General features: G+C 42.2%; 1 protein-coding gene across 1 annotated transcript in view; it reads right to left on the bottom strand.

Moving 5' to 3' along the window:
- asb2a.1 (ankyrin repeat and SOCS box containing 2a, tandem duplicate 1) overlaps positions 1–23,647 on the bottom strand; it is a 34,758-nt gene extending 11,111 nt beyond the window's left edge. The window contains exons 1-6 of the mRNA XM_039741011.1: positions 22,598–23,647; positions 17,942–18,108; positions 16,795–16,950; positions 13,162–13,407; positions 5,227–5,398; positions 4,099–4,660 (exon numbers count right to left, since the gene is read on the bottom strand). Of these exons, the coding sequence (XP_039596945.1) occupies positions 4,099–4,660; positions 5,227–5,398; positions 13,162–13,407; positions 16,795–16,950; positions 17,942–18,108; positions 22,598–22,776 (1,482 nt within the window). The 5' untranslated portion in view covers positions 22,777–23,647. The remainder of the gene's footprint in view (positions 1–4,098; positions 4,661–5,226; positions 5,399–13,161; positions 13,408–16,794; positions 16,951–17,941; positions 18,109–22,597) is intronic.
- Positions 23,648–24,029: the final 382 nt, after the last annotated feature.

Below are 24,029 nucleotides of genomic sequence, written 5' to 3'. Positions count from 1 at the left end.
TGCTGAAACTAATCACTTCTGTATACACTGCTTACACGTAAGCCGCTTTGGGCAAGGACGCTCAATTAGTATATAAGGGAAGGTTCCGCCCTCAGTTTCTTTGGAGGCTCAACGTGGGGACAGCGCGCACCGCCCGGTAAATGAAAGGCTAAAAGGGTTGATCCTTTGACAAGACTGACAAGCGGGCCCCCTCAGTCTACTGGTCTGGGATGATGGCTCTGGGTCTTTTGATGTATGTTACTGTATGTATGTATGTTATTGTAAGTATAAGTTTGTCTCTTTATTTCTATAACCCATTCATATGTATTTAAATGTTATAATTGATTAAGTAAACAAAATAGAAATATTGGACCTCTTCTCTCTGATTCTTTGCCTACTTATGTTCTAATCCCTTGAACCATTTTCCCGTAACAAAACACAAATGCAATGAATATCCCTCCTTTATATGTCATTTGGGAGTCATAAACTCAGTGCTAATGTTTATGATGTGTCACCTGTTGGAATGACAAATGCAATGCATGTGTCTCTGTTATGTGCCTTTTGGTATAGAAATCATAAAAAATTATGTTAATGTCTGCAATGTGCCATCTGTTGGAATGAGAAATGAAATGCATGTGTCCCTGTTATATGTCATTTGGTATGGGATTTGCAAAAATGGCATTAATGTTTGAGATGCGTCTTCTGTTGTAATGACAAGCAATGCATTTTATTACTAAAAATGTATGTGATGCTCCATCTTTTGGGATAGCAAATGCAATGCATATGTCTCTGTTATATGCCATTTGGTATGGGATTCATAACAAATGGTGTTAATGTTTGTGATGGGCCATCTGTTGAAATGACAAATACAATGTATATGTCTCTGTTATATGCCATTTGGTATGGGATTCATACCAGTATTGATGTCTGATGTGCCTCCTGTAAGAATGACAAATGAAATGCATTTTAGTACTGTAAATGGTTTGAATTGCATTTAGTAATAACATGCACTGCATTTGTCATTCCAGCAGATGGTGCATCACAAACATTTGCAGTAGCTCAGGGTCATACAGCTGAGATTATAGTGAAGAGTGCAGTGAATGGATGGAGTGAGGGGCTTCATTTGAACTGTTTTGAAGAAACCACTCCAGAGTGCCTGAACCACAGTTTATAAAACTGCCATTGTTTTGTAATCAGAGATGTTTGTTTATTTAGTGCTTCCAGTTTTGACAGCTCAAACGTCTGGATGTTCATTCAGTTGTTTGACTCCATGGTACCTTTAACTCATTTTAATAGATGAGATACAGTATATGGGCAACAGAATAGCATTGTGAAGCCAGCACACACTTCTTAATGAGTAGAGTAGAAACCCTGGGAGCTTTTCAGAGGTATCTGGGTTAGATACGTTAAGCCTGTGTCGTGTTACGCGCCTCTTCCACTGATTTTCAGTCGTCTTCGTTTACATCTATGTTTCTCTTACCTTTTTGATTTCGTGACCTACTTGGTTGGGCGAATCCCCCATTGTTAGAGCAGCTACCTTTTGCGACCCACTGCCATCATTTACAATAATATAAACAGCAACTCACGGCCCAAAAGTGGGCTGTAACTGGGTGGTTAAGTTAGACTGATTTAAATAATCTGTCAGTCACGTAATGTGACATCCCCAATTAGTCCAATCAGTCCAGATGTTGCTCTGAAAAAACAAATCAGGTTTGATTTCCTTGTTAGTCGTAGGGTGGGCTCTGTGTGCCTGAGAGCTGACAAGCAGTGAATGGTCATCAAGAACTACCAATGCATAGCGATGAGGCATAAAGAACGTGGTGTCTTGGACCTCACAAACAAAGGAGAAGCTCATCTGTCTGATGTCTCATGTTTTACGCACTAAAACAGAATAGGAAAACAATAGGGCAGAGACGGTGGATGAACAAGCTGCAACTATGAACTCCTATTACGACGCCATGCCCGTCATGAAGCAGGCTATTAGTGGTCCGAAAAAAGGAGCAAGCACGAATGTGCTGGGCGGTCACCACGCGATCGCTAAACGTGACATTGGCAGCGATTTCCAGTTGCTTAAATTGACATGGTCTGGAGAAGACATCGGCGAGGGCAGTCAGCAAGTCTGACATACCTCACGACTTAAAGTGGTGTATAACATGACATCGGCCTCAGCTGTTAGCCAAACAAATGAGCTTGATGGACAGAATTGTCTTCTCTCGTTTCTTATGTTCTTCATATATCACTTGCTTAAAATGAGAATGACCCACATGGCAACTGAAGGAAGATGGGTAATTACGTTCAACATGGCAAACGGCCCTCATTAACTCGGTTTGATGCTTAAGGGGTAGTGCTGACCATGGTGTAATGGTAAGGTGCAGCGGGGGTCCTGCCTATCGGTTTACAGCTGTGCCCCACAGTCGCGCTCTTTTTAGGTCTGGTTGACCTTTGGACCAAACTGAGCTGCCCGTTTGACACAAACAAGTAAGTGAATGCCCAGATACTTAAAAAAATTAGGGAAGTACAAATGATGTATTATTTAATGATTTTATTTAGTATTATTTTATTTTATGATTTTATTTATTTTTTATTTCATGATTTTATTTATTATGATTTTATTTATGAATGATGTATTATGGTTTGATTCCCGGGTCCTCTGTGCGTGGAGTTTACATGTTCTCCCCATGTCTGCGTGGATTTCCCCTCACAGTCCGAAGACATGCAGGTTAGGTGCATTGGCGATCCTAAATTGTCCCTGGTGTGTGCTTGGTGTGTGTGTGTGTGTGTGTGTGTGTGTGTGTGTGTGCGGCCTGTGGTGGGCTGGCGCCCTGCCCGGGGTTTGTTTCCTGCCTTGCGCCCTGTGTTGGCTGGGACTGGCTCCAGCAGACCCCCGTGACCCTGTAGTTAGGATATAGCGGGTTGGGTAATGGATGGATGGATGTATTATTTTATGATTTTATTTATTATTATTTTATTTCATGCACGATGTATTATTTCACAATTTGTTTCTTATTTGTGCAGCAGAGTAACATTTGGCTGAATTTAAACAAACAAACTCACGTCAGTTCGGTTGAAACACACAGTACATCAAAGAGGACATCGAGAGTTGTGTAAAATATGAACGCAAGCGCAGACTTACCACATTCCGAGCTTGTACTTACCCAAGGGCGCTGTATACAATCAATGTAACGGATTTAACAATCAGAGCAACACTGGGGCTGCTGTTTAGAATTCACTTTTTCCACGCAGGTTGATGGCGGGCGCTTTTGTGCTAACGTGAGCCTTTTACATTCCATGAGATTTTTGGGCCAAGTTTGTAATGTGTGTTGTTAGTTTGCATTCCAGAATTTGGATACATCTGGTGTAGAAATATCAAATGAGGCTTCATGTGGAAGGAGAAATCAGGTGCTTCCTCAGCCAGGTATGCTCGTCCCCATAGATCAGGGGGTCCTTAGTTACATTCCTGGAGGTCCGCAGTGGCTGCAGGTTTTTGTAATTGGAAGGCAGGCCTAACAGGTAATGAAACTTGGGATTAAATTTATAAGTGCTTTCATTCTGCCAAGACAAAAATGGAATATTCTTTGTTTTTCTGGTCCTTCCCTCCTCTCTCATTGATTTTGAAACACAGACACTTCAGGAGGCCCCTGCATAAGTATGCTAGTGGGAGAGCTGCTGGCCTTTCCTTTGTCATCGGCACCTCATTATTAACTGATGGCCAGTTAAGAAAACAGGAGACAATTACAGCCTAAATGTAGCTTTTTAAACTAAAACAGGCAGTTAAGGGGTCTTAATCATAACAAATGAGTTAACTATGACAAAGCCCCCAAAAGGTATAATGTTTAAGTAGAAAATAAATGGGTTCTAAATACGTAGGAAAGTGGTTAAAGTGAAAACCTGCTGTCGTTGTGGACCTCCAGGACCATAACTGAGTACCCCGGCCGTGGACGCCAGTTCTTTACAAAGTGGTCTGTGTAGATACCTCCTGGTAGGCGGTCACCACACACTACGATTTGTCAAATATGCCAAAAGTGTGACTAAGAGAGCGTTACACAAAAAGGCGCCATTTGAAGCTGAACTTTCGTTAGCAATTCACGCTCACAATGAAGAGATTTCTTTTTCTGTTACCTGCACAAACTTGGGTTTTGTATTCCTTTGGGGAAAGTCTTCTCTCGGAGAAATGTCTGGCAATGGAGGATGCTCTCCACTTCCGTATTCACATGTAAAACAAGAGAGGGCATCACAGCCCTGGTCCAAGAGGAACTTGAGTAAGCTCAGGTACTGCATGGAAAACATTATGGTGGCTGGAAATGTCGATGGGACCGCTGGAATATAGGCGTTGATGTTAGCCCCATGCGCCAAGAGGAGTTTCATGGATTTTATACAACCTTGGCGAATGGCGATCAGCAAAGGGTTGATAAGGTCCACGTTGGGATGGGCACCAGCTTTCAGAAGCACCTCGGTGGCATAGATGTTGTTGTTGCTGACGGCAAAATATAACGGAGTGCTGCGTCGGTCCTCGTACATCCGAGATCGCTCGAATGAAAGGGTCGAGTTGACATCATAGCCAGCCTCTATGAGCTCCTCCAGGGTCTCGTCCCGATTTCGCTCAGCAGCTAGATGTAACGGGCTGATTCCGCTGCGTCTGATCCGCGCCCGGCTGGTAACTGGAATCAGCATGCACACGATCCTGTAATGGAAACAACTCAGAGTCAGTCGGGCCGCCCACTGGTGTGCACACGCGCTTTCTAGCCGCACCTTTCACCTTCATCTCCGCGTTCACACTCGACTCACATCTATAGTTTGGAATCAAATAATACAAGCACTCAATTAACAATTCTCAAGAGAGTCCATCCATATTTAATACTGCGTCTGGTCAACATCCAGGCCCTGCTCGTCGTTTGCAAAATGCACACACGCTGGAGCGAGCTGGACCTGTGAACTTAGCCTAACTGCGAGGAATGGAGGAGCTCCCTGAGCTGGAAGTCAAGCCAGGGTCCAAAGACTATTTACACGCTGCGCTGTCCTACCATCCTCATGTCAAAGATGGCAAATAACAAATATTAAGGAGTGGGTTCACCTCAGCCTTTCATAGTTCTATCACTTATTGAGATCTTCAATACTAATAAAGGGAATTTGTCAATTGTAACTTTTCTGATCTCATATTCTGGGACTTGAGCATCTGTTCAGCGGGAGTTTCTACTGCAGGAGGAAAAGTGGGGAATGAAACCCAAGAATAAAAAATGGCGTACTTACTCCTTATGCCCACACTGTGCCGCTATGTGAATTGGGAGCAGTCCATTCTTGCCAGGTATGTTAGCATCTGCATTCTCAGAAAGAAGATATTCCACAATATGCTCATGGCCATTTTTGCATGCTTCATACAACGCCGTAGCTTTGTCGCTTGCCTGGCTATTGACGTCAGCGCCTGGAGGAAGACATGTTATCATTTCAGACATGAAGGCACAAATATGACGACTGCTCAATCCTCAATCATCGGACTTGCAGATTCATCTAGTTAGGACTGGAAAGGAGCAAGTTCAGTGGCTACCTCCGACCTCCTGTGTGACATCACATGACGCGTCACCTGCAAAGGTGATATGGAGGTAGAAGTGCTATTAAACTGATTATATTTTATTCTGCTGTAACTAGTACTAAAATTTAGACGTCATTATTGATACCGGCTTTGGGACCTCAGTCCCGGTACCAAAACAAATAACAGAAAACTCCAACCTCACTGGTGTGCCGCACTGCACATCGCTTCCCTTTTGGTAGTTCTGGTCGGTTCAAAGCAATAAGGGAAATGGGGACGGGGTCCCTCATGAAGTCCCAATTGTGTCGAAAAGTGAGGTTTCATTTCGTCAAGTCTATGACGTAGACGTTTTTCCACAACTGCAATAGCCAGCGTCAATTGAAGGGGTCGATGGAGAGGAGAGCTTCTGATACCAAAAATCTCGAAATCCTGGAAATTGTACCATTTTAAAATTTGGGCTTTTTGGAGCTTTTCTAGTACTGCTATGTAACACACCTTATGATGTCAGTTATTGGAGAATGGCTGACATTTTGACTTGTAGAACAAGCCTGCATTGAGAAGAGAAGAGTGAGGCACTCGGACTGCATCTGTGTGAAGTTTATACGAATACACGTTCTGCCAGGTGCTTGTATGTCTGGGAGGCTCAGCTCACATCTCACCGCCTCAGACTGAGGTGCGCAGAAATGAGTAACAGGCTAGGCCGTAGAAAACGTCAAACATCTGACGCATGCAGGAACAAACTGGGGGTGGGGGGCCCTAAATAGTCATCATCAAGACACTAAAAGTGAGTCTGCCAAGGTGGGGAGAGCTTTGTAGTTGGCGGAGAAATCAAACTCTTACGCTACAAACATTGGGATGAGTTGAGTGGAGTGATTTCTGCACCTTTCTATCTGTCTGATTGTGTGACAGGTCTATCAGTTGACCACTGCATGACTGGTCATGTAACTGTATTATTATTTTTAAATGTCATTTATGGGACTTGTTTGCATCAAGGGGCTACAGTAGGGACACAAAACCCTGAACTAGGTAGGCAAATGGGGAAAAAAGAAAAGTCCACCTTAAGGAGAACAATCCCTGAGACCTGACTGACTTTAACATGTGTGCACATGACTTTAAAACGGACACTAAATTCCATCTTACTTTTAAGCTGCATGGTTTCGTAATAAGCCTTGAAGGATATCAGTAGCTTGTATCTGGAAGGGTCGGCCCAGTGGCGCCTCACACATGTAGTGCCCTGGTTTGATTGTCGTACTATTCATGTAAAATGCCATTAAAACACCGATCAGCCACAATACTTAAAGCACCTGCCTAATATTGCGTGTGTCCCCCTCGTGTTGACCCGTTGAGGCATGGACTCCTTGAGACCTCTGAAGGTCTCTTAAATACAAAGAGGACTGTTTGACTTATGTTAGGTAGATTGCCCAGAGGGGACTGGGCGGTCTCTTGGTCTGGAACCCCTACAGATTTTATTTTTTCTCCAGCCTTTGGAGTTTTTTGTTTTTTCTGTCCACCCTGGCCATCGGACCTTACTCTTATTCTATGTTAATTAATGTTGACTTATGTTTATCTTTTATTGTTTCTTCTATTTCTCTATTCATTTTGTAAAGCACTTTGAGCTACATTTTTTTGTATGAATATGTGCTATATAAATAAATGTTGATTGATTGATTGATTGATTGAAGGTGCCCTGTGGTGTCTGCACCAAGACTTTAGCAGCAGACCCTTTAAGACCTGTAAGTTGCTAGGAGAGGCCTCCATGAATTGGACTTGTTTTTCCAGCACATCTGACAGATGTTCAACCAGAATTGAGGAATTCAGGGGCCAAGTCAACACGTGAAACTCTTTATCATGTTCCTCAATCCATTCATGAGCAATTTCTGCAGCGTGGAAGGGCACATTATCCTGCTGTAAGTGGCCACTGCTAAAAGGAAATGCTAGTGTCATGTATTCGGTCTGCTACAATCTTTATGTAGGTAGCACATGTCAGAGTGACATGCACACGAATGCCAAGACCCAAAGGTTTGCTAGCAGAACATTGCCCAGAGCATCTCACTGCCTCTGCTGTCTTGCCTTTGTCCCATAATGCACCTCTAACCTGGGTAAACAGCACACACACACACACACACACGGTCCATCTACATGACATGATCTGAAGTTTTCATCAGATCAGGCCACCTTCTTCCATTGCTCCATGGTCCAGTTCTGACACTCACATCCCCACTGAAGGCGCTTTTGTAAGTGGACAGGGCTCAACATATGCACTCTGATTGGTCTGGGCCTATGAAGCGAGCTGTGATGCTCTGGGTGTTCTGACACCATTCTCTCATGGCCAGCATAAAGTTTTTAGCAATTTGTACTCCAGTAGCTCTTCTGTGGGATCAGACCAGATGGGCTGGCCTTCGCTCAACTGTACATCAATGAGCCTTGGGTGCCCATGACTCTGTCACCAGTTCAGCGGTTGTCCTTCCTGTGACCACTTTTGGTAAGTACTAACCCCTGCACAAGACCTGCCATTTTGAAGATGCTCTCACCCAGTCGTCTACCCATCACAATGAGGCCCACGTCAAAGTCGCTCAGATCCTCAAATTTGCCTATTTCTCCACCTTCCATCACCTATAAGGACTGACTGTCCACTTGCTGTCTAATATATGCCAACTCTGACAGGTGCCATTGTGACGAGATCATCAATGGTATTCACTTCACCTGGCAGGGCTTTGAATGTTGGGACTGATCGGAGTAACATACTGCCTTATCGCTTTAAAGCTCTTTGTTATTCCTAGTGTGGTCTTGAGCGAGTGTGATTGGAACAAGAATAGATGGGAGAGGGGCTTTGAAAAGCTGTTGAATGAAGAAAATCCAAGGGTGGTGTTTGGAGATGAAGTAGCAAATGAAGGGCTAGTACCAGGAATAAGCAGGGAGGAAGTAAATAAATGAAAAGAATAGTAGGTGGAAAGGCAACAGGACCAGGAGAAGTGTGGAAGAGTTTAGGAGAAGAGGGAGTAGATGTGTTGTGAGATCTAATGAAGAAGATCTATGGACTGGAGAGAACACCAGGGGCCTCATGTATAAGGCTGTGCGTAGAATTCGCACTATAACATGGCGTAAGCACAAAAGCCAAAATGTGCTTATGCACAGAAAAATCCAGATGCAGGAATCTGTGCGTACTCCAACTTCCACATTCTTCGCCTACATAAATCCAGGTCAGCGTGAAAACTAACGTTCGTGCGCGCGCCTTATGTCCAGCCCCAACTCCTCCCAGAATTATGCCTCTTTGAATATACAAATCAAAATAAATCGCCCTTAAGCTCAGCCTTCTGTGAAAAGACAATCGGAAAATCACGGGGGGAAATATAAGAATTTCAGTGAATACCAAGTGGAGGCAAAGGAAAAACATACTATTTGTTTAATTAAACCGTGGTATAATCAACAAAAGGAAGTTGATCGAGTGACATAGCGTGTTGGAGAAACTTGAAAGCTCAGATATCAGTCGCCATGAAAAGACGAGTTTTAACCCACCGTCTGAGTGTCATATGAAAGCTTATTAGAATACAGAGAAAAAAAAAATAGGCACACAGTGGGAAAAAAGCACGAAATGTCAACTTCAATCTCGAAATTTCTACTTTAATCACATAGTTTATTTTGTCATTAAAGTAGAACATCATAAACTTCATTTTAAAATCATTTAATTAACTAGTTTCTCAAATCACATCGTAATTCAAGTAGCACGTTAAAATGCTTTGTTTTGTATGTGAACTTCTATGTGCTTTATGTGTGTGAATCACTACTTGCTTCTTAAACCGGCTCTCTTCCTCCGACTGGACACAGAATCCATTACATTCGTGATATTAGATAGATAGATAGATAGATAGATAGATAGATAGATAGATAGATAGATAGATAGATAGATACTTTATTAATCCCAAGGCTATTACAGCTCTCTGAATAGCTAAAATACTGAGATGTATATGTGATATCATTTTCATGATGATAGGAGTTAAAGCACGTTATTAAACATTGGTTTCACGGCACAGTGATTGTGCACGACCTTTGATGAAATTATTTATGGCAGCAGTACTCATGGGCGGCTCTAGGCTTGTGGCGGCCCTGGGCAGACGAAGAATTGGTGGCCCCTTCACCCGCCGCTGTCAATATGGTATCTTATGCACGGTGGATGGCCACGTCCGTTATGGACACTGCATAGCCGCCTCGTGCTCATGACACAAGCGTTTAACTTTTGCCGAAATTTGTCACTGTGTTTTTAGCTGTGTTGTTATTTTCTCTTTCTGTTTTATATTCAATATATATTGGCGTGGCCGCCCCTGCAGTCCTTGCTTTTCTTTCTCCAAGTAACCGATTGCCATACAATCAGCTCTGTAATAGCCGTTAAACCATCTGTAAGCTTAGAGCGCCGATCTTCAAAACGTTTAAGGAACATTGAAATATCTTCGTAGTACATTTTTAATTATTCTATCCTTAACGACACTCCCAGTGAAGAATATAGATTATTTAAATGAAGTTAAAGTTTTACGTGTATAATTTAACAAACATATTTTGCTGCATTTCATCTTAAAAATGATATCGTCATCATATGTAAATACGCGCTTTATAAAGTGGCTCAGTTTGTGCAATATTATAACTATAGTGCAAGTTTACAGTGAGGTAGTTCTACTTATAAGTACAAACAGTTCTACAAGGAGCAATTGATTAAATGCGTTTAAAGTTCTTGGGTTGAAACTGTTTCTGAACCGCGAGGTCCGTACAGGAAAGGCTTTGAAATGTTTTGCCGTGGCTAAAACAGCGTGTGGTTGATACTGTATACCGATAATTCTCTTTCCGATCAGCTGCTGCTGTGATTCCCCACTCAGATACAGTGATATAAATACTCTGAGTGGTGCAGTGAGAGTAATATGGAAAAAGATGATCCGCTGTGGCAACTCCTAACGGGAGGAGCTAGAAGAAGAAGAAGAAGTGAGAGTAACAACGCTAAAGCAGTTATGGTATTTGGAATACTATGGCTGTTCCTGGACCATTATATTGTTTACGAGTTAATTACAATCAGATGTGTTACACTAATAAACAATATGCGGTTAGTTTCAGTGTATTTATAAAGCCACGTCAGGAAAATAAGGTGTAACCACACAGGAACAGTAGCACTGCTTTGACGCTGGGTGCCACCAGTCTGCAAAACCGAGCAGAGAACTTGCGTATGACAGGGTATGAGGAACCGTGGAAAAGTGCGTGGCTTTACGCCAAGTGTAGGTTTAATACATCGAGATTTGAACGTGGAAAAGTTCTTACGCAACATTTCTGTGCGTACACACCGTTTATACATGAGGCCCCAGAGGAGTGAAGGCACAGTGTAATTGTTCCCATTTGTAAGGGGAAGGATGATATTCAGGACTGTGGAAATAACAGAGGGGGTAATGCTGATGTCACACACAATGAAAGAGGTAGAGAAGGCTTAGGGAAAAGACCACCATAGAGGAGGAGCAGTTTGGTTTTATGTCAGGGAAAGAAACAACTGATGCAGTCTTTGCATTGAAACAACTGATAAGAGAAGCATCAAGAAAAAGAGAAAGGTTTTGCATATGGTGTGCATTGATTTAAAGAAGATTTATGACTTATGAGTGCCATGTCAAGAGGTCTGGAGGTGCTTGAGAGAGAAAGGAGGGCCAAAGAAGTGTGTGAGGATTGTCCAGGGTCAGAATGAGGGAGGGAGGACGCTTGTTAAAAGGAGAGATGGGGTAACAGACATGATCCCAGTTAGAGGTTGTCTGAATTAGGGGTGTTCTTGAAGTCCTAACCTCTTTGATCTGGTTATGGATGTGTTGACTTGTGGGATAAAAGACCAATCCCACCGGTGCAGGCTTTGTGCTGATGACATTGTATTGTGTGGAGAAAGACAAGAGGAAGTGGAGAGGAGGCTGGAAGAATAGAGAAGGGCTTTGGAAGATAGAGGGCTGAAGATAAATAGGAAGAAGAAGACAGGATATATGAGGATTAATGATGATCAGGATTCAGAAGTTAGTCTGCATGGAGAGCTATTGAAAACGAGTGGATCAGTGGTAGCCAAAGATGGAGAATTAGATGTAGAGATAAACCACAGAGTGCAGTGTGGGTGGAACAGTTGGTATCAGGGATATTGTGTGATTGAAGAATTAAGGTTATAGGTGAGAGGTCTAAGACCAGCAGTGATTTATGGAGCTGAGACATGGGCAGTAAAAGGAGCACAGAAGAAAAAGAAGGCATTAGATGTGTCAGAAATGTTGAGATGGATATGTGGAGTTACAAAAAAGGCCAGAATAAGAAATGAGACAATCAGAGTTACAACACAAGTGGGAGAGATATGCTGAGGTGGTACTGACATGTGAGAAGAAGAAACAATGAATACATGGGCAAGAGAATGAAGGAGTGAAAGTACAGGAGAAGAGAAAGTGAGTTGGAGGGATAAAGTAGAAGAAGAAGATCTGAAGAAAAGGTCTGACTAGGGAGGAAATATTGGACCAAACTGTATGGTGAAGATTTAGCAGGCACATTGACCCCACATGAAAGATGGAGAAGATGAAGACAAAGAAGAAGTTGCTCTTTGTGATAATTAGCTTTCAGATGAGTAGGATTTGTCTTCTGGTTACAATCTCTTTTCTGCATTTGACTTCCATGTTCGTCTTGCCCCTTTGGCTACTGGTTTCTTGTTTTAGTTTGACTTTCATGGTATTCCGACCCTTGCTTTTGTTTCTGTAATCATCTCCTGGTTTTATTGTACTCGGTCATCTTTACATGTCCTTATAAGCGGCAATCAAAAACTGATAAGTCAAAGAAATGTGCTGAACATTCATGAGCTGCAATGACTAAAAAATTCCCTAACTAAAAATATCATATGTGATGCCCTGGCAAAGGTATAATCCAAAAATTAGGTGCAGCCACCTTAAATAAGAAAACAAAATGACATCCTCAAGCCACGGCAACTGTAAACCACATGGTAGCACCCGTCAAAAACCCAAAAGATACTACGGAAAATAATTTCAAAATAACTGAACATAACATGGAGGACCATGACAGGAGATCTCAAATCGCAGTACCTGCAGTCATCTTAAGTCAGGCAATGCATTGTGGGTGGACAAACATGGCAGGCGTCAGTGTGGAAAACATGGAGCTGTACGAGGAGTTTCCAAAAGTGTCTGTTATGCATTTGTTTGTCATTCATTTCCACATTTAAACAAGAAAACACCAAGATGCGGCCCCCCAAAGGCTGCTCTCATACCAGGTGACACCACAAACAGAAATGCTGATGTTAATGAAGCTGATAAGGTTTTACTCTCCATGAAGTTGAACAACTGTGGCTTAAACCCTATCTATGTTGTGTAGCACATTTGAAGTTGGACCAAACCACCCAGCTCTGACTTTGACACGCTTACTGAGAGATGGTCCTCACTTTTAACAAATTGTGAGGAGCACCTCAAACCTAAAGGCCGAAATGACAAAGCTGATGTGGGCTACAAGTGGTAAGAGGTCCTTTGGCCCTGATCAGGACACACAGCCCCCTGATGGTTACCTAAGTGTGGTCAGATCATCACCCACACCCAGCAGCATTGCTCATCTCCAGACCATGAAGACCATGCGTCATCAAACCATACAAACTTTGATTGGGAGGAACTTACCGTGGCCTATCAAGAACTTTAGGGCGTCCAGCTGTCCACTCTGGGCTGCAACGAACAAGGGGCTTATTCCATAGATATTTGTTACTGCAATCTTGGCCCCAGCTTGCACAAGAATCTCAATTATTTCAAGATCGTTTCTGGAGACTGCCTCATGAAGAGCTGTCCAGCCCTGATTACAGCGGTGATTCACGTCTCCATTGTACTTCACCAGCATTTTCAGGATTTCAGCATTCTGGCGTTCACAAGCTACAGTAGGGACAGAAATAAAGAGCAGCAGTCAGAAATAAACTCTACTCAAACGAAAGTCCTAGTCACATTCCACGATTTCTCCAGTGACTTTCAGTCAGGTTGGATTTTGTCTTTTAGTCGTAGGGATGTGTGAGAGAGCTGAAAAGCAATGAGCGCCCACCTGGAAGTACGATACGTACAACGCAGAGATGTGGAATAAGGATCGCGGGTGTCTTGGACCTTACAACCAGACGAGAAGTTCTTCTGTCTGATGTCTCACGTTTCACATACCTCAACTGAATGGAAAAAAGAAACACTGAAGGTCGAGATGACCACTGAACACGCTGTACCGGTAAGCCCTTCACCGCCACCATCGCTGTCAGAAGAAAGTCGCCAGGCAGGTGGGCAATCTGCTATCCGCAGCGATTTCTACTTGTTACTGAGAAAGTATAGGAATCACGAAAAAATGTGACCTCGAGATTTTTATGAATCTCCACGTTTCATGCGTTCCTGGGCACGTTTTGACTGTTTTTGCAATTATGTCTGTGTGTGTGTGTGTGTTGGTATGGAAACAGGAGAACTTGAGAACGCTTTGAGCTAGATAAATGACATCTGGCATATGGGCGTTATATCAAAATGTTAGTTTTCTGTCAACATTTAGGCAAAATACGTCAACTGGAAGTGGTACTTTACCTGAACACGTTTCACATTACTTCAAATAAACTGGTACATAGTTTAAATAAACAATTAATTGAAACTTTGTACAGTAGTTTTTCATGCAAAATTTCATTATAAGAAGAGAAAAATAATTAAAATTTTATATCATCGTTAGTTAGGGTAAGAAACACACAAGTATAGACTTTCACCTTAAGCCAATAACCAGAAATGATATGTTAACAGGTATCAGCACTATTACATATGCCAATTACTTTACATTACTACCATTTAAATTATTTTAGAGATAAATTGTTTAAGTTTTGTATGATCATTACTTTTTGTTAGATATTAAATTTGACCTTGATCAGGTGACTGGAAATGGTATATTAATTACCCCAGAAAAACAATCAGATTGGAAATTTCCGTTTGATCGGATTACCGGAAGTAGTTCTTTGCCAAATAAACTTGCATTAGTAACAAAGATACGTGATTGAAATTTTGTAAGAAACACAGATATGAAGTTTCATTATTATCGGACAACCGGAAGCGGTATCTACTATAGCTGAACAGCTATAAGGAAAGTCGAGTGGAGAACAATCCAGACGTTTTATGCTTTACGTGTGGTGCTTTACAAAAGACTGGCAAATTAGCACTCAATCAATCAATGCGCTTAACCAAATAACTAACTAGAGTTGGTCAACGGAAGTCTGCGTCCGGCGTTGGCTATGGATGGTTGTGACACATCTGCTGTAATAGGATTGACGTTTTTATGGACATCAAATGTGTGTCTACCTTTTTTTTATTCAAAACTAGGGATTTTCTAGAGTTGTCCGCACCATTGTGACTGAGTGACGACATTTCAATCTGCTTTCTTGACAGTTCATTGTGTGATGCTGTTGAAGCGGCTTTATCTGTTACACAAATGATCACATTTCAACATTTAGCTACGTCTTTCTTGAAATCATGTCCCACAATTGTTTTGAGATATGTTTTTTTTTTTATTTACTTTTTGCTTTTTTTGGTTTTGTGCTTAAAATACAATCGTGATTTAATAGTATTGGCGAAATTCTCTTCATTGTGCTGGTTCTGAATTTCCACAAAAGGTTATTAATGCCAGTTTGCGCTGTAAGGATTTGTGTTCAGTACTTATCATGTGAATACTATCGGTTGGTAAGTTTGTTTTTCATTGTTACGCTTTATTTTGTCAAAGAAAGAAATTTGCTTTATCAGTAATCAAGGCGATTGTTTGAACTAATTTAATTAATTGTATTATGATCAATAAAATCATTGTTTTATAATTTTTCCGGTAAGAGATCATTTTTAAAGTATAGATATTCTTTAAAATTTGAATTTTTGAAATTTGCTTACCGTACCTTTCTGATTTGCGCTATGCATTTACTTCTTTGTCCTTATGTTTTATTTAATTTATGTTTTGACCTCTCTTCTTGTTTTCCGTATTTTTCGGATTGCCTGAACTCTTTTTTTTTATTACCTACATTTACTTTTTTATTTGAAAATGAGAGTTAAAAAGTAAAGGCAGAAGAAAATTAATCAGTTGCATAAGCGTTTACGCTCTGATTTTTCATATAAAGAGAATGAAAGGGTTAAAGAAAGACCTAAAATAATATAGTTTTGGGGATATCTAATTAATCATCTTATTTAGTACCAGTTTAGTGACTACATTGCACATATTATTATTTTTAACTGTTATTTAACTTATCAACAATGCAAAATAACACTGTAATTGGAAATGTATCTAATCAGGTAAAAGAACGATCAAATAACCTTGAAATCTGAATTGGTACGTGTTTTGTTTCACAAGTTGACACATTCATACAGTTATTATATAATCTCTACGTATATGAGAAAGTTGAGTGGCAAACACTCCAGATTTTGTTCATTAACAAGCTCTGATGATGCAATCGTTGAGGTTGACGTGTTTCTCCTCCAGCTAGAAGTTGTGTAACGTGACACCAATGTAAGCAAATGTCATTTATGAATGTATAAAGCATATGGAGGGAGTCAAAACTTCAAAGGGCTGGAAAACCTTACAAAAGTCCCTTATTTATTAACACTCTCAGGGCATTATGTGAAAGAGAAGCACCATCTGTTGGAATGGATAATGCAAAGCATTTCATTACTGCCTGCATTACAAAGCACATTCCAATAGATGGTGCACTGCAAACATCACCACTGAGGACTGCACTGCTTACTTTCGATTTTCAGACGTCAATAGAGGTATCTCCATATACAATTTGTTGCAATAAGAGTTTTATTAATTTATCAGCTCCTTAATGGCCTCAGGTGGTTTGACTGTGTTTGAGTGTGAGTCTGTCGGTGGAGGAGCAGCCATAGTTGTTTCCTGCCTTGAGCAGTACGGTGGTCACACCCTGCAGCCTGGAATATAGAGAATACACCTGTGAAGTGGACGAATGCTTGTTGACAGGTGACAATCCGAGTTGGCGCATGTCTTCTCCTAAAACCTTCTCTCCAATGGGAGGATACCAGTCACACAGATAACTCGCATGAAATGAGTGGCCAACCCACAACTGTATGGTATGTATGGACCCATAAGAGTGAACCTTTGCTCTAGATGGCCTCTTTTCTAAGTTCTAATGTTTCAAAGAGTCCACAACATCAAGTCCCATCTGGTGTTGGTGTTCATACTTTGGAGTTAAGGCCTGGACCCTAAACTTGAGTGTCACCTCCCACTGTCACATCTGCATGACCTCATCGTCGTGCCCTTACCTTTGTAAATCGGGGTGACTCTTGCTTTGTTTGCGATGTCCGGTTCGGCGCCAGACTCTAAGAGAAGCTGAACACAGTCCACGTGGTTTCTGTTGGTGGCCAAGTACAGAGCTGTTTCCTCGTTCATTGTCCGCACATCAATTGTCCCGGGGTAAGCTGTGGGGAGGAGACGACACGTTACAGTAGGATCAGGAAAGTGAGGTAAGCAAACATCAAATGGACTTTGATGGCATAAAACATGGTGGACAGACGTTCTGCAGAGCTGTCGTTAATGGTGACACTTGTAAAGACATGCATTCCATTTCTGACAAGTCCTTGAATTGTAACTCATCTTTGTTGTATTTATCTGCTGCATGGTAGAAGCGGTGTGATGGGCCAGCGATTCCTGTGAAGCTGGTAAAGAACTTGCAATGGGAAGGTGGACGAGTTTCCATCAGATCACTAATGTAATGGACAGCCTATCTGAAATCCCTGAACGGGGTCTTGTTCTGCTAAATCTTCACTTGGTTTTTTTGGAGGCCTAGTCAATAAGTACAGTATGGAGTCTCTCCTACCTTAGCTTGGAGCAGTTCAACCTCTGGTTTGTGTTGACATCTGACCTGATCAGACAGACATTAACAAGATGGTTCCATGAAGACAGGGGCCAAGCACTGCCTGATACTCGATGTTGATGGATGTCTTAGAATGGCTACCTACTTGAGTCTAAAGAGCACAGATGAGAAGATCTCAGGGATCACAATCCACTTGGGGGTGTTTCTGTCATCTGGCTGCTTGTGACTCTTCAATGAAAAGGTATGTTTAGAAAATAACCAGACTCCTGGTTTCTGTAATGGGTGGTCTGACAGCAGCAGGTCCAGATCAAAGCACTCGGACCACCTTCCCCTTCCAAACTCTTGTGTCGGTCCTGTGCTGTTTGTATGGCTTCCCCATCTCCACATGTGTGTGTTTTTCTCTGTGTCTCCTTCCACCAATCAGCTATCTGGGCCATCTTGCAAACCCACAGTTGTCACATTGACCTGTCATGTAAAGTGGTCCCTCTTCTGTCTAGATCTCTGCCTATTGCTCCCCTACTCCCCATAGATCTGGACATGTAGTGTGATGATACCCATAGTTTGTACCTTCATGTAGTTTACATCCTCCTCCTTACCTTTAATCAGAAGTTTCAGGCACTTCAGTTGTCCATAATATGCACATTCGTGAAGTGGGACCCAGCCGTCTTCGTTCTTCTCCAGCAGATTCTCGCCCGACTTTAGTTTGTTCCTCAAAAACTCGTCATTTCCGTTCATAATGGCCTCAACGATAGGGGATGGCTCTCTAGGACAATATAGCTTTAGTTACAAAGCAATTTGAAGATTTGACCACTAAACCCTTTCACTCGTGAATGTGGGAGTTGTGATTCAGTAACAGCTGAGTGACGCGTAATGTTTGTTTGGGGCAGCATCTCGGCACGAATACGTCCGGGGTCCAATAAGGCTTGATAGAGCTAAGAAATCCCAAACGGAGAGCGCGACATAGCAAACGCATTCAACACGGGTCTGTCATGTCTGTTTTGTGTACAAAGCAATTGCTGCCATTACTTGTACTTTGTATCGTAATTTGAATGTGAACTTTCCCAACCTACAAGTTAAGAAGTTTAGTGTATAACTGTGTACGCTTCGACTCATAGGCATCAGAACTTCGTCTTATGTATCGGGTGCCTCTGGAGCATTGCAGCGTTATCTCTCTGTTGAATTTTCTTTCGTAAATATTACCATGAAGCACATCTAGGCTGAAATACCGTACTGTATATGTAGAGGATCTTGACAACAAACAAGAGACGCCAGGAGACACCCAAAGATCAAAACCGATTGTCTGTCCCTGTCCTTCAAAAGTACCACCACGGTAAATTAAGAATCAAAGTCTAAAACTCAGAAAAATATACACCCAAAAAAACAAAAGGCTCTTGTGAATTCTTTATAATAAATCCGTAAACTCGGACGGCGAATGGATAAATTGAGGAGAACTTCATACATCTGACCTCAGAAGTGAAAACACCTGACTTCCCGGTCAATTGTCTAGCAACACCTACACAACATAGCGGTGGTCAGCTTCCCAAAAATGACACTGAAATGGCACAAAAACAGTTAGAAATACCTGAAATGTTAACAGTACTGCATATAATATAGAGTTCGTACAACGCCCAAAATGCATAGCATCGAGTTTCACTGAGCGCGTCGTGTGACGTTACTGAAGTAGGAAAAAGAGGAATGACTTAGCATTCACATTCTGCTCATCCTGCTTCATAACCGGTACACCATCCAGGAGGAATGACGTGAGCCCAAAACGTGTGTTGGAAATGAAATGATCCTGTCAGCCGTCCTACAAAGTTATACACTAAACATTGTACTTGTAGCTGTTTCATGTTTTGGGAGCTTATTTCAGCACCTATGGAAATAAGAATAACATTCACAGCGCCTTTATTGGTAAGTACATTACTAGTTATTGCAACTCCTGTAACACGTGTGTACAACATAACTAACCTTCCGGTTATAAAGACAAATGTCGAACATGAATAATGAGTGAAGGATGATGAAGTTATGGCCTATCAAAGTAGCAGAAAATGGCCAAAAATGAACCTGAGTTTGACGTGCTTTACTGTTTTCCTAATCAGCTCTTCGTGTTCTGTTGATGCAGCTCACTGCTCAGGGTCACATCACTTTACTAATTAGAATTTTATGTCTTGTGAACAGTGTAAACCTTGTAACTGAACATGCGATAAATAGTGTTAACTTTGCAATGTGCTGCCTACTGGAATCTACTTTATGTTGCATGTAGTAATAAAATGCAATGCATTTGTCACTCCAACAGATGGTGCATCAAAACATATTTGTATTAATAAAATGCATTACCACAACTGTTTGTGATAGGCCTTCTGTTGAAATGGCAAATGCAATGCATTTTATTACTACAAATGTTAGTAATGTACCATCTGTTGGAATGACAAATGCTATATATATATATATATATTTGCTAGGGGGCTCTGCCCCCCGCTCGCTTCGCTCACCCACCCCTGGGTTTGGTTTACTGAATATACAATTTAAAGAGATTGTTATTTCATGGGAATTGTTACATATGCATTATTTTCACTTCTACTTTGAAACTTTTGTAAAAATAATACTTGTCCTTAATTTCCGGCCCGGGGTGTGGTTAAATCTCTTTCTCGCAGGATGTATAACGCTGCTCACGTTGTGAAGGGGTCGGAGATGCCGTTTGTTCAGCTGCTGTCTTTCTGATGCTGCTGCTGGCGAGCTGCGTGTTCTGCTTGTCACGCTGCACGTCGATCATTTAAAAGCCTGTACAGCAGCTGTCCTTTTGCCACTTTGTGTCTATGCCACTCACGTTGTGTAGTGGGGGGCTGAATCCACACTAAGGAGAACCGGTTGGATCATCTGCTGGCTTGCTGCTGCTGCAGGTGTGCTGCATGTTCTGCTTGTCACTTGTCGTTGTTTTAAGAGCTGGGAACACATGAAGTGTGTCTGCCAAAAGCATTCCAACAACTGCTAGGTTAGATGTCCATGAACTTATTTTAAATGTTGTCTCCCTGCCTTGTCTCGCGTGACGTTAAAGTGTCTATCGCAGGACGTTAAATTGTCTTTTCCGAGAAGATCACGTCTCATCTCCCTAATTTCCCTCCAAGTATTTTTTTTACAATACATATATAATATATAATGTATATTCACACACACATGTCTTTGTAATGTGCCATTTGGAATGGAATTCGTAAAAGCAATGTTAATGTTTGTGATATGCCATCTATTAAACTAACACAGAGATACCAACCAGGCAGACATTTATTTGTAGAAATAAAATGCATTGCTACAAATGTTTGCGATGCACCATCTGTTGGAAGGACAAATGCAATACATTTTATCACTACAAACGTTTGTTATATGCCATCTGTTGTAATGACATAGAAATACCAACCTGACAGACACTTATTTGTAGCATAAAAAATACAAATGTTCATGATGTGCCATCTGCTGGAATAACAAATGCAATGCACTGCATTACTACAAATATTTGTGATGCATCATCTGTAGGAATCACAGAAACATTGTAACTCGACAGACACACAGACACTTGTCATTATTTTAAGGTGAATTTGATTGTGCTTTCTTGGTGCTTTGCATCTAGCAACAGTTTCAGACATCCTGAGAACAAATAATTTCAAACCGTGTGTGATCGCAAGTGTTAATGCTGCAGTTTGCCATTACTTCTCATCTCTGGTTGCTCTTCTCTCCATGTTGTGTGTATGTGTGTGTGTGTGTGTGTATGTTTGGTTTACAACATTATAAACATGTATTTAGTAAGCTGGAATTGCCAGCAGACTTCTGTTTGATCCTTTATTTATTAAACGCCACCAAAATCTATGGATGATCCTTCACAGCCTTCCACTTCTAGAATGTCAAGTGCAGTCCAGTCGGTGAGCCCAGTCACCACTTACTGACCCGTTCGTAAATGACAGGGTGAAGCCCGCTTTTGACTAAACAAATACATCTGCTGTATAACAGCAGCACAAACACTTCTTACTGATGAAAAAGCCTGAAAGCTATTCAGATAGATAGATAGATGTGAAAGACACTATATACAGAGATCAATAGATATGAAAGGCACTATATAATAGATATGATAGATGGATAGATGTGAAAGGCACTATATACAGAAATAGATAGATAGAAAGGCACTATATAATAGATAAATAGATATGATTGTGTGCTAAATGTCACAGATTAAATGTGTGCCCCCAAATTTAACACCACAGCATGTTTCCTATCTGTGTATTTAGATTTTAGAACACATTTTGAGAATCTTTTCATTGGTTTTAGTGCTTATTTGTTATCCTTGTGTTTTCACCTTCTGTGACAATTGTGATTTGCAACAGTCTTGTGAAAATGTGACCCCTTTGGCAGCACAGCTGTGAAGACCAAAGAAGGGCGACAGGTGCCACACACTCGGTCACGAAGGGCTGATGACTCCCTGCCCCCTTTTCCTTTGTTGTTGTCCTTCAGTGACAGCTCATCCTGAGCGGCTGCCCTCCTCGTCCTTCAACCCGAAATGCGACAAGAAACACAAGGTGGGTGGAGAAGAGGGGCGGTATGGTGTGTGGGGGGATGGGGTTGGGGTTGACAGCTGTCCATTGTTCAAGATGGTAGGGTTCAGTTTAGGCCATTTCAGTGATGCCCAGTCCTGCCATCGTCCTCGCTGTTTGTCGCTCGCCCTCGTTACTGCTCGTAGTCCACACCAGTGTGGTGTCATTTAGACAATTTCAACACAAATCAAAAAGTCTGGACGCTGATCACAGAATAACTAGTGCGGCACGAATGGGTCACTTTTATAGTTAATCGTACTGTGTCATTACCTGACGCGCTTGTCACTCTTATGGGTAGAGGGGACAGCAGCGGCAGGTCTGATCTTTAAGAAAACCTGCGCGAGACTCTTTAACAGACACAGACATAATAAACATAAAGCTGCTACACGTACGGTAAGCAGACAAATACTAAATAAGCATAAAGCAGGCCCACTTTAATAGATTCAAACATAATAAATATAAAGCACCACCACTTTAATAAATACATAAATATAAAGCTGCTCCATTTCAATAGACAAACACCTAATAAATATAAATCTGGTCCTCTTCAGTATATACATAATAAACATAAAGCTGCTCCACTTTAATGGACAGATAAACATAAAACCGCTCCTCATCACATAATAAACGTAAAGCCTCTTCGTCCCCCGAATCCCCCGCCCGCAGGTTACTCACTCGTGTTCCGGGACGATGTACACGCTGCCATCGTATCTCGTCCAGGCTACGCATCGCGTCCCGTTGCCCGACGTGAACTTGGAGCTGGTGTCTCCGGGTCTCGGCTGGTACCGCCTAAGGTGAGAAGGACGAGAATGGAAGTGAGAGAAGTACGAGCGGTAAGAGAAGGCGCCTGTCATCTCCGAGGGTCACTCGCTAGGCGGTCTATGCGCGCAGTTAGTGCCGGCGCGGGCCTCAGCTGTGCTCCTCTGCCGCAGGTTATTTTTGGATGCGGTACGGAGGGGTGCGGGGGGCTTTGTGGATGACCATATAAGAGCAGTGCCGGCACGGATCGCAGCACAGCGGCGTATGCGCCAGGAGTGTCCACAATGGGACCAGCGCGCTCGCGAGGAGATGAAGAGAGCGGCTGTGTGGGGGCGCGCGCGCTCTTGTGAAGTCGTGTCTGAAATTATTAAATAAATGAATAGTCGTGAAAAACGCACAGCTGAGACATTTCATATTGTGACTTGGATCCCAGCACTGGTGTGGGAATGAGGTCAGGTTTGTTTAACTCGCGTGACCCTGACATGCAATTACAGCGAGAAGGGCTTTACAGCGCCTTTAAGCACCAGCGGGCTACGGCTGCTAAAATCTTGACGATACCCTTAAACAGTCTGAAATTCATTCAAGCCAGGCAAGGCAAGGATGAAACCTGTCCGGACTAAGGGGACTCCCTGAGAACATCGGAGCTTCATTAGGGTTCGCTACATTGGGGCAGGCAGGTCGGACATCACCTCGAAGTCTGCAGTTGTTATATGGGCAGCTCAATTTCTTTATAAAATGAATGAACTGGTATATAACATCTAGGCGAGCTGACACATCCCGGGCACACGCGGTGCGATTTTATGGCCGATTTGCACTCACTGTCTGAGTAGGTGCGAATTTCCACTTCACTGGCCATCATTACCAGTGTAGTGTGAGCAGGGCTGCCAGTCTTATAATTAGGCCATCGGACGATTGGAACAGGAATATCATGTCTGTCATGGCCATCACGTACACGGCCTTTATAGCCGTTCTTCTCAGCAATGCCACAAGACCCTCCACATGAAGGCTCCAGAAAGATCCTTTATTTAGATCAATAAGATGCTCCATATGGTGAATAACCATGAAAAGATGGTAACAGATTTGTGAAATACCAACGGGTTGTAATTTTAAATGGACTCTTGCTGCAGGTTAAGTCCAGGTCCCGCTAGGTAGCCTCCTAGACATACAGTACATATTAGGAGGCTTCTTAAAGCCCAAAGAACCAATCCCAGAATGCAATGGCTCTATGAGGAACTACACAACCCAGTATAGAACTACAAAGTACCATCCATTAAGGGACCCACATGTCTTAAGAGTGTAAAGTCTAAACCCCCCACTTCATGGCGTGTCAATCGGACCAAACAGACAG

The sequence above is a fragment of the Polypterus senegalus genome, chromosome 18 (genome assembly GCF_016835505.1).
Source record: "Polypterus senegalus isolate Bchr_013 chromosome 18, ASM1683550v1, whole genome shotgun sequence".
Lineage (NCBI taxonomy): Eukaryota > Metazoa > Chordata > Cladistia > Polypteriformes > Polypteridae > Polypterus > Polypterus senegalus.
Note: the sequence above shows the minus strand (reverse complement) of the source record. Positions and strands in the feature narration are given on the sequence as shown.